This window comes from Tyto alba, unplaced genomic scaffold (assembly GCF_018691265.1).
Source record: "Tyto alba isolate M040663 unplaced genomic scaffold, T.alba_DEE_v4.0 Super-Scaffold_33, whole genome shotgun sequence".
In the NCBI taxonomy this organism is placed as follows: Eukaryota; Metazoa; Chordata; class Aves; order Strigiformes; family Tytonidae; genus Tyto; species Tyto alba.
The window spans coordinates 12,870,631-12,885,403 of record NW_024881308.1 but is presented as its reverse complement, the minus strand read 5'-3'; the positions used below and the strand labels follow the sequence as shown (position 1 = coordinate 12,885,403).

General features: G+C 40.5%; 1 protein-coding gene across 3 annotated transcripts in view; it reads right to left on the bottom strand.

Moving 5' to 3' along the window:
* PHACTR3 (phosphatase and actin regulator 3) overlaps window positions 1-14,773 on the bottom strand; it is a 114,869-nt gene that overhangs the window by 40,975 nt on the left and 59,121 nt on the right. For all 3 annotated transcript variants that reach the window (XM_042801168.1, XM_042801169.1, XM_033010440.2), the window contains exons 2-5: window positions 12,489-12,650; window positions 11,521-11,598; window positions 7,096-7,278; window positions 2,451-2,654 (exon numbers count right to left, since the gene is read on the bottom strand). In XM_042801168.1, the coding sequence (XP_042657102.1) occupies window positions 2,451-2,654; window positions 7,096-7,278; window positions 11,521-11,598; window positions 12,489-12,650 (627 nt within the window). The remainder of the gene's footprint in view (window positions 1-2,450; window positions 2,655-7,095; window positions 7,279-11,520; window positions 11,599-12,488; window positions 12,651-14,773) is intronic.

The following is a 14,773-nucleotide window of genomic DNA, read 5'->3' as shown; positions in this document are numbered from 1 at the left end:
TGTGAGGTGAAGAGGAGAGCATCCTTCAATAAATAGAGTTGCATCCACAATAAAATCTTCTCTCTTATTCTAAGAAAGGTCTAACTTTTTTTTTTTTTTTTGAGGGAATTTTTGCACATTTCTCTCCCTCCTACCCAAAACCCTAGTGAATGGCCAGAGCTTCATTCATCAATCTACGCATCCAGGAGACAGGGGTCAAGCTAGTCCAAAAGTCACCCTATTTAAAATCTGAAAGGTCTGAAAGCCCAAAGGCATTTCTTCAAGTGTCTAGGTGCCCAATATGCAATGTCTTCACAATGAGACACCTTCTCACCCCCGAGCTCCTCCTGCACTGGTCAGGTTGGTTGCTGCAGTTAGGAGTCAGCCAACCTCTGCTAAGCAAATATGGGTTTTGGCACTCAAGGGGATTTAGATCATGTGCTACTGTGGAGATGCAGAAAGGACGTTTATGATCAATCATGGCCTGAGGGGATGAAAAATCCCACCTCTTAAATCACTTTATACCACTGCACAGTGAGAGGGGGTGTCCATGTTTTCACAGAGCAAGAACCCCGGGTTCAGATCAACCGTAAAGCAGGAAGGGAGGAGATTGTTTTACCTTTATTTATACCTGCTTGTTCCTGGAACAGGTCAAGGGCCAATTTTGTCCTCATTGCAGCTTAGGCCAATATTAAGAGTTGAGAGTTTCCTTAGATCACACCTTATTTGTCCTGATGACAGCTGTTCAGTGAATAATCTTGCTAAGTGATGTCTTGGCACCTTGCCCTGTTCCCCCTCTCTCTGTGATTAATTGGTGCTTGGCTTATTTCTCACTCCTCTGCTAAAAGCATCTCTAACATTGCTAAGGGGGGATAAACTAAACACAAGAGAGATTTTCAACCTCTTCATCTTCCTTTTCTTTCATAATCACTCTTTCTCTCTCCCCATTCATTTGTATTTCCTTTCATTCATTGACAATATTTGCTTAGTCTTAACTTACCACTGCTTCCACATCCACACAAAAATAAACAAATATATAATCACTATTGAAAAGGTGTCTATAATTATTGGAGTCATTGAAAAAACTAAGAGCTGTTCTTTGTGGAAAATTTAGATGAGAATGAAATACCAAAATTCAGAATATCCTAAATGTTACAGGAAAAACTTTGGTTAAGAAGCAAAATATCTAGACTCAAAATGCTGTGAAGTACCTGGTGAAGTTGTAATCTTGTTACCCTCTACAGCTCAGATATTCCAAACAGCCTACATCTCATGCAGAGTGTGTCCTTCTCATCAGTTGAGCAGAGTCAAAAAGGTGTTTTCATTGTTCCTGTTCATGTTGCAAGGTGGAAGGGGCAGGATAGAGCCTGACCCATAGCACAGAATGTCGAATCATTCTGAACAGCAGCTCCCAAGGAGCATTGTGATATCATTTTGAATCCAGCTCCCACTTAAACTCTTACGGCTTTTAAGCATGGACAAAATATCTATATTTTCCATGGGAAACAAATACTTGTAATTTTCCTTAAAAAAGACTGAAAACCTCAATATTTTCTATGAAACCCAGTGGTCAGATCACAATGCCCCTCTGATATTTTGTTTCCCAGTGACTTTGAAAACCCTATTCATTGTGCCAGTGTGGATGCAAATCAGGGCTGAGATAATGGCTGTCATTTAAAAGTCTAAATATCCAACAGGTCTGACATTTAGATGTCAGGAGTTGATTCTAATTTGCAATAAGGCCCTTTTAACTGCACTTACCATATGTAGGGGCCCTAAAATTGGAACAAACTAAAATCATATTCACTTTAACACCCTTTCTGCAGTGCCAGAATTTTGGAAAATGTAACAACATTGGCAATACATTAGAAAATCGGGCCCAGAGGAATTGCTTTTGAAACATTAAATGAAGTCTGGCATGGAGGATTGCTTAGTGGGAGCCAGGTGTATCACTTATATGTGTTCTGTGTAACTAGACTGGATTTCATATCTCTAGTTTAGGCCTACCCCAGAGAGCAAACCCTTCAGACAGAAACGTCTACAGAACCTATTGACTTGAACTTCATTTTGGCTGTTGTATTGTTACCCAGAGGGAGTCTAGGTAATGAAAACATTTAAATCTTCCTTGTGTTTTATGGCATATCGATATGAGCATCTGATTCAGCAGATGTTTGCAGTTGGTTTGATTTGTTTTACATGTGTTTAGTGCAATAGACTTGCAACAAATAATCCCCTGAGAGATTCAGATAAATATGTAAAGTACAAAGATTAGTGTGTTGTTATCAAGCAACTGGACCGCTCAGTTCATGGAAATCATTAGCATTCTGTTCACCCAATATAACTAGCCTGATTCACAGCAGTTTGCAGTAATAGGCTTAAAAAAGGATGCAAGAAAAAAATTATATACTGTGCTGTGTAGAGAAACAACACTTAAAGGATAGGAAAGTCTTTACTGTCCAAGAATGACTGACCTGTTATGCTCTTTGTGATTTTGGAGATTGCCTTGGGTGGTGGAGCTGGGAGCAACGGAGGGCTAGGAAGCTGTGCTGCGTTTCTGTCTGTCTGCTTCTGGGGGGAATCTGTGGATTCAGATACAAGTAAGGCTTGTGGACTGTCTTCAGATGCTGGCAGGCTGGCATCTTCTAATTCTTCTGTGGGTGCTGAAGGTTTCTTGGCTAGTAGGAAGATGAGTAAAATTAATGGAACATTAAGTTAATAATGATAGGCCAGGGGACAATGCCAGGAACAGTCAAAAAACCAGAACACATGGCACACAGCTAGAAGCACTTCTTTTCCGTAGTGAAAATAATTATTGTGTGAAATAGCCAACCAACCCAGGCAGGTAAGGAATAAAATGTATAAGGATATTGAAGAAATATTAGTTTTGATGTTCCTGAGAAATCTGCTGAGCTTCCTCTTACTTCCCTAAAGCCTTTTTCCCTTTCCTTTTTTTTTTAATAATGAAGACAGCAAAGCAAAGCAACTTTTGAGAACTACAATGAATTTTCTTACAGCATGCAGCTGCAGTGGCACAGTTACTGAGTACTCTTCTGCACTAGAAACACACAGCCAAAGGGCAGAGTATCAAACTGGTAATATCATATGAAGGCTGACCTCCCAGTAGTTTGTTGTACACATTTATTTTCACAATTTAATTTTTATCTTATTTAATATATTACTTCAACTTGCATCTCAAGCCTTCTCTTACTGTACCTGATTGCAGAACTGATGAGTCTTTCCTAAGGTTAAAGTTGATAACCAAGAAAAGCCTGCCATAAAAAAGATTTGCCATTGGATCTCAGCAGCTAGTTTGGAACAGAGAATTGGTGAAGTACTTAGAAAAACTTCAATCACCAAAGCCTTAATTTGAGATGGTGAAGCAATACTTATTTCAGGATTGTCTGCTGAAAGATGGCAAAAGCACTTAGCTCTTAAAGTTAGTGCAGGCTGAATCACTGAGCAGTTCATCAAATTGACCTGGCTCTGATGAGGGCACAGGGGAGTAGATCCAGAAAGGCATGAAGCTGAAGCAGGACACAGGTGGAATTTCAGTGATGAAGTCCAAAATTAACATCGTTGAATCATGCTCAGATACCAGCTGACATTGGCAGTGCTTAAACTCACACAGTGCCTCACTCTGACTTTCACACTCTGTTACACGTCCTGATCTCTGCCTTGGCATACATGGGGACCCACAGAGCAGCTTGAGGTCTCCCTGGAGCCTTCTCTTCTTCAGGCTGAACAACCCCAATTCTCTCAGCCTTTCTTCATAGAAAAGGTGTTTCACCCCTCTGATCATTTTTGTGGCCTCCTCTGAACCTGCTCCAACAGGTCCATGTCTTTTCTGTGCTGAGGACTTCAGAGCTGGACACTGTACTGCCACTGGGGCCTCACCAGAGTATTGCGTAAGAGATGTCCAAACCGCTTGGGCTGGATAAATGGCAAATAGCATTCCTTTTAGCATTCTGGATTGTCTAAACAAAGTACCTTTCCCTCCAAACAATTCTATGGCATCTCCTAGAATCACAGCAGTGGATACCCATAGCTGCCACGTCACAAATCTTTTCTTGGCTCAGTTTTGTGTCTTGTTTGGAATACAAACTCTCTGTATTAATGAACATTCAGCATCCTCATGTTCAGAGTGCATGGGGATGCACCAGAGCACTTAGGCAGTTGGAAACAATAGCATTGGCAAGATAATAGCATTTAATTTGTTGACAAACAGATTAATGAGTATGCCTAGAAGAGGAGGAATGTGTATTTATCATTCAGAAAAGACAGGAAAGTAGAATGAATATTCATCATTAACAGGAATTCTTGTGAAATTTGACTTTGCAGGAAAACAGATGTATGTGATAGTTGCCGGAATTATAGAAGGAAATAATTTTCTTTTAAATATACTTCTAGGGAAATTCTTTGTGCCAGGCTGGCATCATTTTGTATTTTTGTGCCTACTACATACAGGAGAAAATGTGAAATAGAGGAAGAGAAAGATAAAGTCACTAATGGGTTACGTTACAGAAAGATCAAGAGCTCCAATAGATGTTAGTAGTTTGATAGGAAAATTAGTCAAATTTGAGTGCATTCCCCTGAGTGGAGCAATACTTTCTTCTGTCAGTAACTTCACTGAAATCAGGAGACCTCCCTGTAACATGAAGAGCTGTTTGACACAGATGTAGAGGAACAGCCATAGTAGGACTTTTCTTATAGAGAAGGTGAATCCCAAACACACACAGCCTTAGACAGATCTTTTTGTTTCTGAACGCCATACTGTTCTGAGAGTGAAAACAAACTGGCATTATGAACTGTTGTCTAAAGAATGTCCATTTTACATTCCCTGAAAAGAATGGTTTGCTTCTGTTTTTGTTTTTTTTTTTTTCCTGTGGCTGCTTCCTGTAACAACAGCACATGTTTGATTCAGTCTGAAGGCAGACCTGAGTCTTGAGTACGCAAGCCTATTAACAGATTTCATACTGCAGAGTAAAATATATTCATGTTGTTTCTAGCTGGTCAAATATTCATATGAATTTGTGGAAAGACACCTACTGCATTGGGCCTGGATTGAGCCCAAGGACAAACGGTATAATCAATTCAACATTATTATAAACTTAGCAATACACTGACAATTTTGAAGAGCTTTCCCACCCAATGAATTCCTTAAGATGGTCTCAGTAGAGACAGGAATTCTAGAATGCACACACCGGGATAAATTAACACATAAAGACTAGATTGACAATAATAATTGTAAAAGCCACAGGCCAGCAATGAAAGAGGTAGGAAGATTTCCAACAAATAGGAGTGGAGTCTCGCAGACCAGGGAGGAAGGAGAAGGTAATCCCACTGTTACTTTTTGGAACCTGGAAAAATTACACCTCAACAAATGGAGGAAATGAAATACAGAAGAGAGGAAAAGTTGTGCCAGGGAGACAACGAAAGGAACTAGGATTAGAGAAAGTCATAAGAAATTGGGATGGTTTTAAAACCCTCAATTCACAATTTTGAATGCAGTATAAGGTAAATGTTAAATCATAGTACTTGGTTTTGCAGAACCATAAGGTTAAATACATGCCATCTTTCTAGGATAGCCTGTTCCAATGATAAGAATTAGAAGTTCAGAGATAAATTTCCTTAGCAATATGGAATGAAATGCTCTAGAAAACAGTTTAAAAAAAAAAAAAAAGAAGACGACCTGAAGGATTCTGGTCAAGATATTAATCTGGTTGTTCTAAGAACAGGGAGATGAATGGGTTTTGCCTCAATTAATTCTTAGGGTGATACTAAACCAAACACAGCCATAAATGATAGAGTTTGAAGAGAAAGGAAAACAGCATTAAGGGCATGTAATAATAGAGGATGTCTATGTCCAATTCTCTATTTTGTCTCTATTTTAAGAGACAAAAAAAGAGAGCGGATAAACCTTTAGAAGCCCACATACAGTGCTTTGGGATATTTCTTGATGAAATAACACAAGTAGTTGAAATGAAGAAGGTGACAGGTGATGGAAAGGTATTGTTAAGCTTACAAAAAAATCCTTGTGATGAGCAAACATGAGGAAAGATACTTTTGGGGAGACAGAAGAGTTTCCGTTGTCAAAGCAATTAAGAGTGGAGTGGAGCTGCAAATGGGCCAGAATAGCAATATTATATAAAAGCAAAACAGCAAAAGGGAACAAAATTGCATGAGTCATGAGGATGGAAAGGACAGAAGGAAAAGGAAGTGAGAAAGGATAAAGCAAAGAAATGGAAAACGCTTTAGAGAATGATTTCCCTTCTGAGCTGCTGAAAGCAGGCTGAAGGCATAAGCAGGCAGCATTGCTCAGCAAAGCAGAGCAGGTAGGGGTGGGCTTGGTGAAAGTGGCCAGGGGCTGGGACCCCAGAGAAAGCAGGACATGAGGGGGTGGGAAGGAGAACAAAAGGCAACCAGAGCAGATGGAGGTGGTGTAAAGATTGACCAGAGGGCAGGAAGATCTCTAATCACTACATGGCACTCCTCACAAACTAGGATAAAGCATTATCTCTGCAGCTTTGCATTTCTTGGTTGCCAGGAGGTGAATGGAAACCCTCCAGCTGCTGAGTTGTGCCTGGCTGCTCTGGTCCCAAGGAACTGCTGTCACAGATGAGCTCTGCTGGAGCACAGTTGCATGAAAGGAACTTGGTTTAGCTTGTCTGTGTTCCTGGTATTGAACTTCACTTACATTTGCAGCATATTGTAGACAGGGTGATGATATGGACAGTGTGGGCTGTGTATTGACATTGTTCTCCCGAGCCAGGACAAACAATTTCAGGCTTGGCATAGAAGTTTAAGCAATGTTTTTAAGAGAAGCTTGTTTCATCTTCACAGCAGTCACTGCTAATACCAAAGAGGCACCATGCCAAAACTGAATCACCTCATAATCCAGCTAGCCCCATTATGCCAAGCTTCGTGTGGTCCTTCAGTTTGGTAGCAGTCTCAAAAATCACTATTTTTAAGTACTGATTGATAACCTAGTATGGGGCTGAGCTGAACAAGGTGCTCTGACCCTTTAACGTACTGATATATTTGACTCCTCATAAAGTAGCTTAGCAGAAATATTTTTTTAAAATTATATACTTTTTGAAAACATTTTGTATCCAATACCTGCATCTTCTTTCAGCTCATCCAAATGAAGCTCCTCACCAAAAGAGGTCACATTCGTTGTGGCTGCTATTGTACTCTCTTGCTGCACCTCCTCTGAGGCAAGTGTCTGGCACACAGGAGCTGGAGGGTCACTCTGTGTTGCTCTCGTGGCATCATCACCAGTGCAGGCTTTGCCTTCGGTATCTAAAACACCAAATAATTTAATCTTAACTAAATCATGAGCCATGAAACCTGAAACTTCCTGCTATCCTCTTGAGAAGAGTGAGTCTCAAAGCTGCTAATGCTCAGGGGTCTGAGATTTGTCTTAGAGCAGCACCTGATCTCTAACAGTGTTAAGCATCTGTAATGCAAAACTTGGGGAGACCAGCACATTTGGGTACTAATATCCACCCAGTTTTCTCAGCAGAGCACCTTTTTCTGTGCATACCCAGCAGCCTGGGTAAGTGGCCGTTGTGCATGTACAAGAAGGTCACTGTACTCTGGAAGCACCTGCTCTGTGAGAGATGAGCACAAGCATGGGAAATCAGAGGTCTCTGGGAGAGGCAATTCCTTGCACAAACAGAGCTCATTATGCAGCACGTTCACAGGTTGGTCTGACATCTCTGACTTGTGTCAGGCTCCGTGTGTAACACACTGCCATCCAGCTGCCCCAGCAGCAATGCTAGGGCCTTATCAAAAACAAGGCTGCTAATATTCCCTACAAAGCTGTAGATTTTGGACATAGTTTTAGTTACTCAGCCTTGAAAAGCACGTCCTGTGTGACTGAGCTGATCAGAAATTCAAATCCCTCTCCATGCAGACCTAGAAACTGCTCCCTTTGCTTACTCTGAAAGATTTTTGTGCCAGTAATCCCTGCAGCTGTACGCATCTTGATGACTGAGGCTTTTCTAGTATTCTCCTATTCAGGCAAGAGTCCTCAGAATACAAACTATCCTTTTACTTGGTGACTCTCTCAGAATTTACAAGATCTACACCACTATTGCAAACCAAAGAAAGCAATTACTTCCTGCTCTAGCCAGCACTCCATGCTGATGGGCATGTCTTCTGTCCACCCCTCACCTCCTGACTTGTATTTCTTGGCCCTAAACACTCCTTTCTGGAAGCTCCTGACATGGCTATGTTTTCTTGCAATGATATCATGACAAGTGTATTGAACACTGATTTAAAACAGCTAACATTCACAGCTACCTCTCTCTAATACTACTTGGACAATCTGCAGAGTAATTTACTGTGCTTTTGGGTAAAGGTATCAGATTTTGGCCCAGAGATGCTGCGGAAGGGATGCAGTATTTCTGTACGCTGAGCTCACTCGACCTGCCTCATAATCACGTTTGGTGAAAAGTTACTGTTCTTAAAATAGCCCTTGCAGTAGCACAGTTGCTATGATACAGGGAAGGGGAGGGGGAAAAAGTTCATTGCCTACATTTCAGCTCATTGTGAAGGCAGCCTATACATAATCAACGCTGTATTAACAGCTGCCTGCATTATTTGACAGTCAGCCCTTATCTCTCAGTGCTGTAAGTACAGCTACATCTGATCAGTTTTGCACTCACAATGGGGAGAAATATCACGGGAAGCTCCCTAAATGTTTTCAAGGTAACTCTGCTTTGCACAGTCCTCACATCCTTTGGAAAGGCACACTGCTGACAGCTGTGTCACAACGAAACTGCAGTCAGAGGCATGAGTTCCTTCAGATCCCAGCCAATGGAAATTGTAATGACTAATGAAATAAAGGCAAGCAAAAGACAGCCCTGTTGGAAGAATTTCGGATGAGGAGCATATGAGATTCACAACAGTGAAATTCCTGGTCAGAAATTATCAGCTCATGCTTAGATCAAAGTGGGTGTGCTGCTTTGATTGGCAGTGGATCCCAACACTGCATTTTAGATATCATATGGGGACAGGAGAAAGCACAGACCTCAGGTCCACAGGTAAGGAAAGCAGCAGTCTCTTGAGTATTGCAAAGTAATCAGAAGAAGTAGAGCTTTAATTTTGTTGGGAATGAATCCCATTGTACGTCAGACCCCACACCCTGTATCCTCTTACAGAGTGCAAGTTCGTTCCCTTGAGTGAAGCTGTATTTCAGGTTCAGGAGTTGTTAAGGGTCACGTTGGCATTTGGCTTGTGCAAGCATAGCTGGAGAGGAGAAAAGGACAGAAAGGGCCCAGACTGTGCAACTGTGCAGGGCAGCTGGGTTTTGGGGTTGTGTGAGGAGAAAGGGTGACATAACCTGTTAGGATGACTCATCACCAAAGCAAGGACGGTGCAATTTTACCCTGGGCTGCTCACAGATTGATGCAGATTCTGCGCTAGCTTTGTGGTTTGCTCTGAGCCAAATAGTCCAGTTCAAAATGCTGCTTGACAGACCTTGTGCTACGCAACTGGAGTGTGACACAGCTATTGTAAATGCATGAAGCAGATCTGGAGGTTTCTCAGACTACAGCTTCATCCCAGTTTGGGCTATTTATGAAAGTGAGCAGGAATCAGGTCCCTGGAAGTGGAGTAGAACCTGATGAAATAGAGGGATTTTAGGATTTACTGTAGTCTTTTAGCATAGTATTGCTGCTTTGACAATTATAACTTCCTGCATAAATGAGGACTTAGCCTTGAAACTGCTGCCACTTCAGCTCAGTCCAACTAGGGCACTAATCATTTACTGAGAATTATTTGGGTCAATTTTTTATTCCAGTTAATAAGCTGCTTCTACTAATAATATAATAAAATAACCCTGGAGATTCACAACACTGTAAAGAAAAATAGTTTGCAGGTGGCTGCAATGTCCTTCAACTGACTGCTAGCCGTTCTTGCCTTTCTGGGCATCAAGGTGGTACTGAAAATTTGTTTGACATTTATAGGGGCTCTGTGCAAGAGCAGACAGATAAGCAGTCTGTTTGCAGCTGCCTTTTCAAAAGCACAGCTTGTCATCACTCCTCACTGGACTATATGTATTTATTTAAACTATTTTAATTTTGGTAAAATGATCTTGCAACTTAGTATCACCTGTTTTCCTCCCAATCAGTTCTTTTTGCATGCAATAAGTTTATTGATTCATCATCATCATTATTATTATTATTATTATTATTATTATTACCTTTTAATGTGCTCTACAGAAGTTTTATTTCACTGTTCTTTTTCAAAGCTCTAGATATGCATGTCTTCAAATTAATGGATTATGGGGGACTTCCTTATGCCTAGCGGAAATGCAGTGTGTTTTTCTATCCAGTAGTGCTAATATGTTAATAGGGCAACACCTGATCTAGAATTATGAGAGACACAAATCGTTCAATGGACAGGAATTAACGAGCTTTCTAAATGCTTCCATTTTAGAATAAACTGATGTCTTGGTAGATTATTTTTCTAACTTTAACATAAAACTCAAATTATATCTAGTAAAATAATATGAAAATTGCTCTACTGCAATGAAAAAAAATTCTGTTTAAAATGCTCTTTTCTGACTCTTCAGTTGCTCGGTTACACTCCAGCACAGCATCACTGAGTATTGTCCCACAGGCTATTTATAGGCATGGCATTTGTTTCATACAAGAAAACTCAATTATTAGTTTTAAAGAACGTAATTTCTATCTATCAGATTGGTCAAACTCAAAAGACCAGTCTTTCTTCATGACAGTACTTTCTGCTATAAAGTTTTCAAAGTAAAGATGGATTTATTTTTTTTTACTCTGTTCAGGTGGAAATGGCAATTGGGATGTTGTCCATAACATTGGGAGCTCACTTGATCTCACAGAATAGTTGCACAGATCTCTGTCTCCCTTGAGCATCTGTCAGGGCTTTGCATCAGGGATATACAGAACCACAATCCTTTATGCATGTTTCTGACACTTTATCATCCTTCATTCACTGACTTCTGCTGAACCTGGTCTGTACTCAGGAAAGCTTTAAAATGACACTACCAAATGCCTCACTTTTCCATGTGAATGAAAAACAGGCAGAATGGCAATATGTTTTGTCACAAACTTGGTTTACTGGAAAGACAGCTGAAAACATCAGATTGGTATCATTTGATGAGATTTGGATTCATGGGTTGTACATGTTAGCTAAATGCATCTGTATGTTTAAGTTTATATTTATACCAGCTTTAGCTGACTTTATTGGCAGTAGGATTTAGCTAGGTTTAGAGCAATTGCATAAAACATACGTACCAGCTCAGACTGCACCATGTATAAATCAAGTGAAGATGGAGTTGCATACAGGATGGTAAAACATCAAAAATTAAACTGCATGGACTGATTGCAGCAGAGAGGAATTTGATGAAAGACATACTTAATTCAGATATTGAATTTTCCTCTCTGTTTGGGTTGAAGGTTTTCCTTTTTATTAATTTGGTTGTTAGGTTTCTTTTTTTGCAATTATGTTTCCTATCGTCCTGAAAAAGACTGATAAAAAAGATGAAGAATTTTTACTTGCCTTGTTCCATCATCTCCAGAAGGCCTTTCTTAATGAGCTCATCCCGACCTTGTCGTGCTGTCATCTTCTTCTCCAGCACTGCACGAAGTAGTAACATAACACAGCACCAGTTAACAACAGAGTATTCATATAATGGAGTGAGAAAGATACAGTGTGGAGATTCCCTCTACTCTCAACTATTGTGTGCTTGGAAAGAACTGCAAGGATTTTGTTTTGGGGAGCATGGACTGGTCAGCCTGTTTGTGCCTTTTGCATTGTTAAAACATCTGTAAAATCACCCACATGTAGAGCTGAGATTTATGATCTAACCTACTGTCTGATCACACTGAGTGCAGAATAACAGGGATATTAGAAACTTCGTGCTGTTTAATATGGCACGTTGGAGCTGCCTCAGGAAGTAGTGTCCTTTGCTGTGATGCTCCACAGGATATCAGGGCAAGCAGGGGGAATTGCACCATCTTAGCTCAGGGAAAGGTGAGTTTCTCTCCTTGATAAACTCCTGGGACATCCCTGAAGCCTAGCAAGAGCATGCAGTGCTGTGTGCTGGGCTCCTTCACTGCAGAGACTGGTGCTTGAGGGAACGCATTTTATAGGCTGTAGCTCCCTCCTGTCACTTGTTGTGATGTTACTGTGACCTATATAGTCTTCAACTCAAATAAAAGGGGTGATGATACTTGGGGCCATAAATATAGCCTATTTTAGAGAAGGGACAGCCCGTGAAAAGCAGTCTGTGTCAAGGCTTGTGCTTCACTCATATTTTGACCTTTTCTTCTAAATGTACTATATTGTATTATGTAGGAAGTCAGCTTATATGCGCTCTTTCTAGCCTTAAACATTATTCATTTATAATGTGCTGAAATCTCTGAATTAGGTTTAGATCAGGCCACCATTAACATTTCCTACATAGGCAAATTTCGCCCAAGCTAAGCTTTGCTCTGTGCAGCATCACTCTCTTGTTCTCATCCTACCTGCAGATGTCTGCTTTAGCTTCTCATTTTTCTTTTTCCGCCACTTCCATGGTTTGAAGATCCTGCCCAGTGTTGCCAGTTTGCTGTTCCTCCTCACTGGCGGAGTTCGAATCCCTGAGACCAAGTAGTCAGAACGCATTGCAGGGGACTGCTCCATCTCATCTGAGAAGAGAAGAGAGGGAATCCAGCTGTTAGACAAAAAAACTTCAGCATAGACTTAACAGAGAGGCAAATGGAAGCTCACCAGATAACAGCATTCGGTCTAGTCACTGAGATAAGCAGTGCAAGCCTTTGAAAGAAAGTCTCTGCATTGCTGGAGCCGGTGGTCAGGCTGAGGGATGCCAGCCAGCCAGGCTTTCATCCTCGCTGTGCCAGCCCAGTGCTTCCTACCAGCTGGGCTCTTGACACAGGTCTTGCACAGTACCGCTCTGGATGCTAAATATTTCCGTATCTCCACTGCTGCTGTCCCTCATGGATTATTGAGGGCTATTAGGCCCATAGAGAAGGGGATGTCCTGAATTTGTACACCCTATGCTTTGTTCTATGACTTTCCTACCTTTGTCCATGCCTGGTACTCACCAAGGTACTGGTGTTATTCTCCCTCCCAAGGGCTCCTTGTTACTGCATTACAGCCTTCTGAAACATGGAGAGCTGAGAGCTCCCAACAGCTTTAATAGGAGCAGTAGAAATTTAACACATCTGTAAATCAGGCCCATGCGGCCTCCAGTTAATCATGTAAATGTAATGTTCATTTAGAAAAATTTAAACCTTTATGAAAAGCTGAGAGGAAGTGTGAGAAAGCTCAGGTCCCTTCTGAATTCCCAGCTTCCAGTTCTGTTCTCAGACCACAGGATATTGCTGCCTTTTAAATGAACTCTTTCCACATAAGCTAACACAGAACACACTGGCTTGTGTGAGCTAATGCAAATCCTTTATATAAGAGTAGTTTGTTTGATATGTACTACGTAAGTAAAATCTTAGAACTATTGTGCAAGTTTATTCCTTGAGGAACCAAAGGGGAAAATTCTTTCCCTTTTGTCCAGCCAAACCACAGGAATTCAGAGATAATGCTTCAGCTGGAAAAGCAATTTAGGTGATTTTAATATTTTGTCTTGAAAATACACTCTAAGTTTTGCTTATAGACAAGTCTTGGACAAAACAATACATATTGACTATTTACAGTAGTGTGCTGGCCAGTACCATGAAACAAAGTAGCACAGTTCCATAAATGGGGTTATTGATGCCTTTACTGAGATTTGTATTGGAGCAGCAATACAGTGATTGTTAAAAGAGAAGCTGCAATCAGTCATCAGACACGTTACATGAATAAAAACTGAATGACAATTTGTATTTTTCTTTTTCAACAATCAGTTATGATTTAAATAAGCAATGTGGAGCTACAAACGTATGTACATTTCCAAGTAATTTCTATCTGGAACAACATTTATCATAAATCACTTTATGTGACTGCAAGATAAAGACTATACAGCATCTTCTAGGCTTTGTTTTTAAGTTAACAGGGTAAAAATGCTTAAATCACAGCATGAAGGTGGGGATTTCCAAGTAAACAGGAAACAATTTTTGGAAGATTATTAAACGCAGCAGGGGAATGAACACATTCCTCCTCTTCCATTTAATTTTAAGAAGACTGGTAATAGAGATGAATCATTCAGTGGAGACAAACTTGGCCACGTGAACTATCAGAACAGAGAAAAGGCTGTAACAATTCTCCCCTCCCCTCCTCCTTGTGCATGCCCAGTGAATTTCTCATTCTATGTACTGAATTTAGAGCATCTTTTGTCTCCTTCCATAGAGTTTATCTTGGGGTTTAATTGAGAAGAGATTCAAAATATGAATAAAAATATATTTTTGCCTTTGAAAGAATGGTGTCTACCCAAGGTGATAGTTACGATTTACAGTTTGGAGGTCAATATTAAGTTGAGAGCCGAAACTAGCAGTGAGCCTAGCACAGAATGAGGGCAGTAGCCTACAGACCACAGCTGGAGTGCCAAGATATCATGCTCCTTTCTAATTGCATATTCAAAAATGAGAAGTATTGCAGAAATAAGCTTTGAAGTAGAGCTGCTCTTGATTACAGAGATTGCAATGAGAATGGAAAATGGCAGAGTAGATCTGCTAATTTGTTATTATGATTGCTTTAAAGCTGTAATAGAAGCCTCAGAAAATAGCATTTGGCCATTTCTTGTGACATCCCTTGAGTGGAAATGAAAACGTTCACAAAATTAGCTCATCTCAAAAGAGCTGTAGATCAGACTGTAAATCAG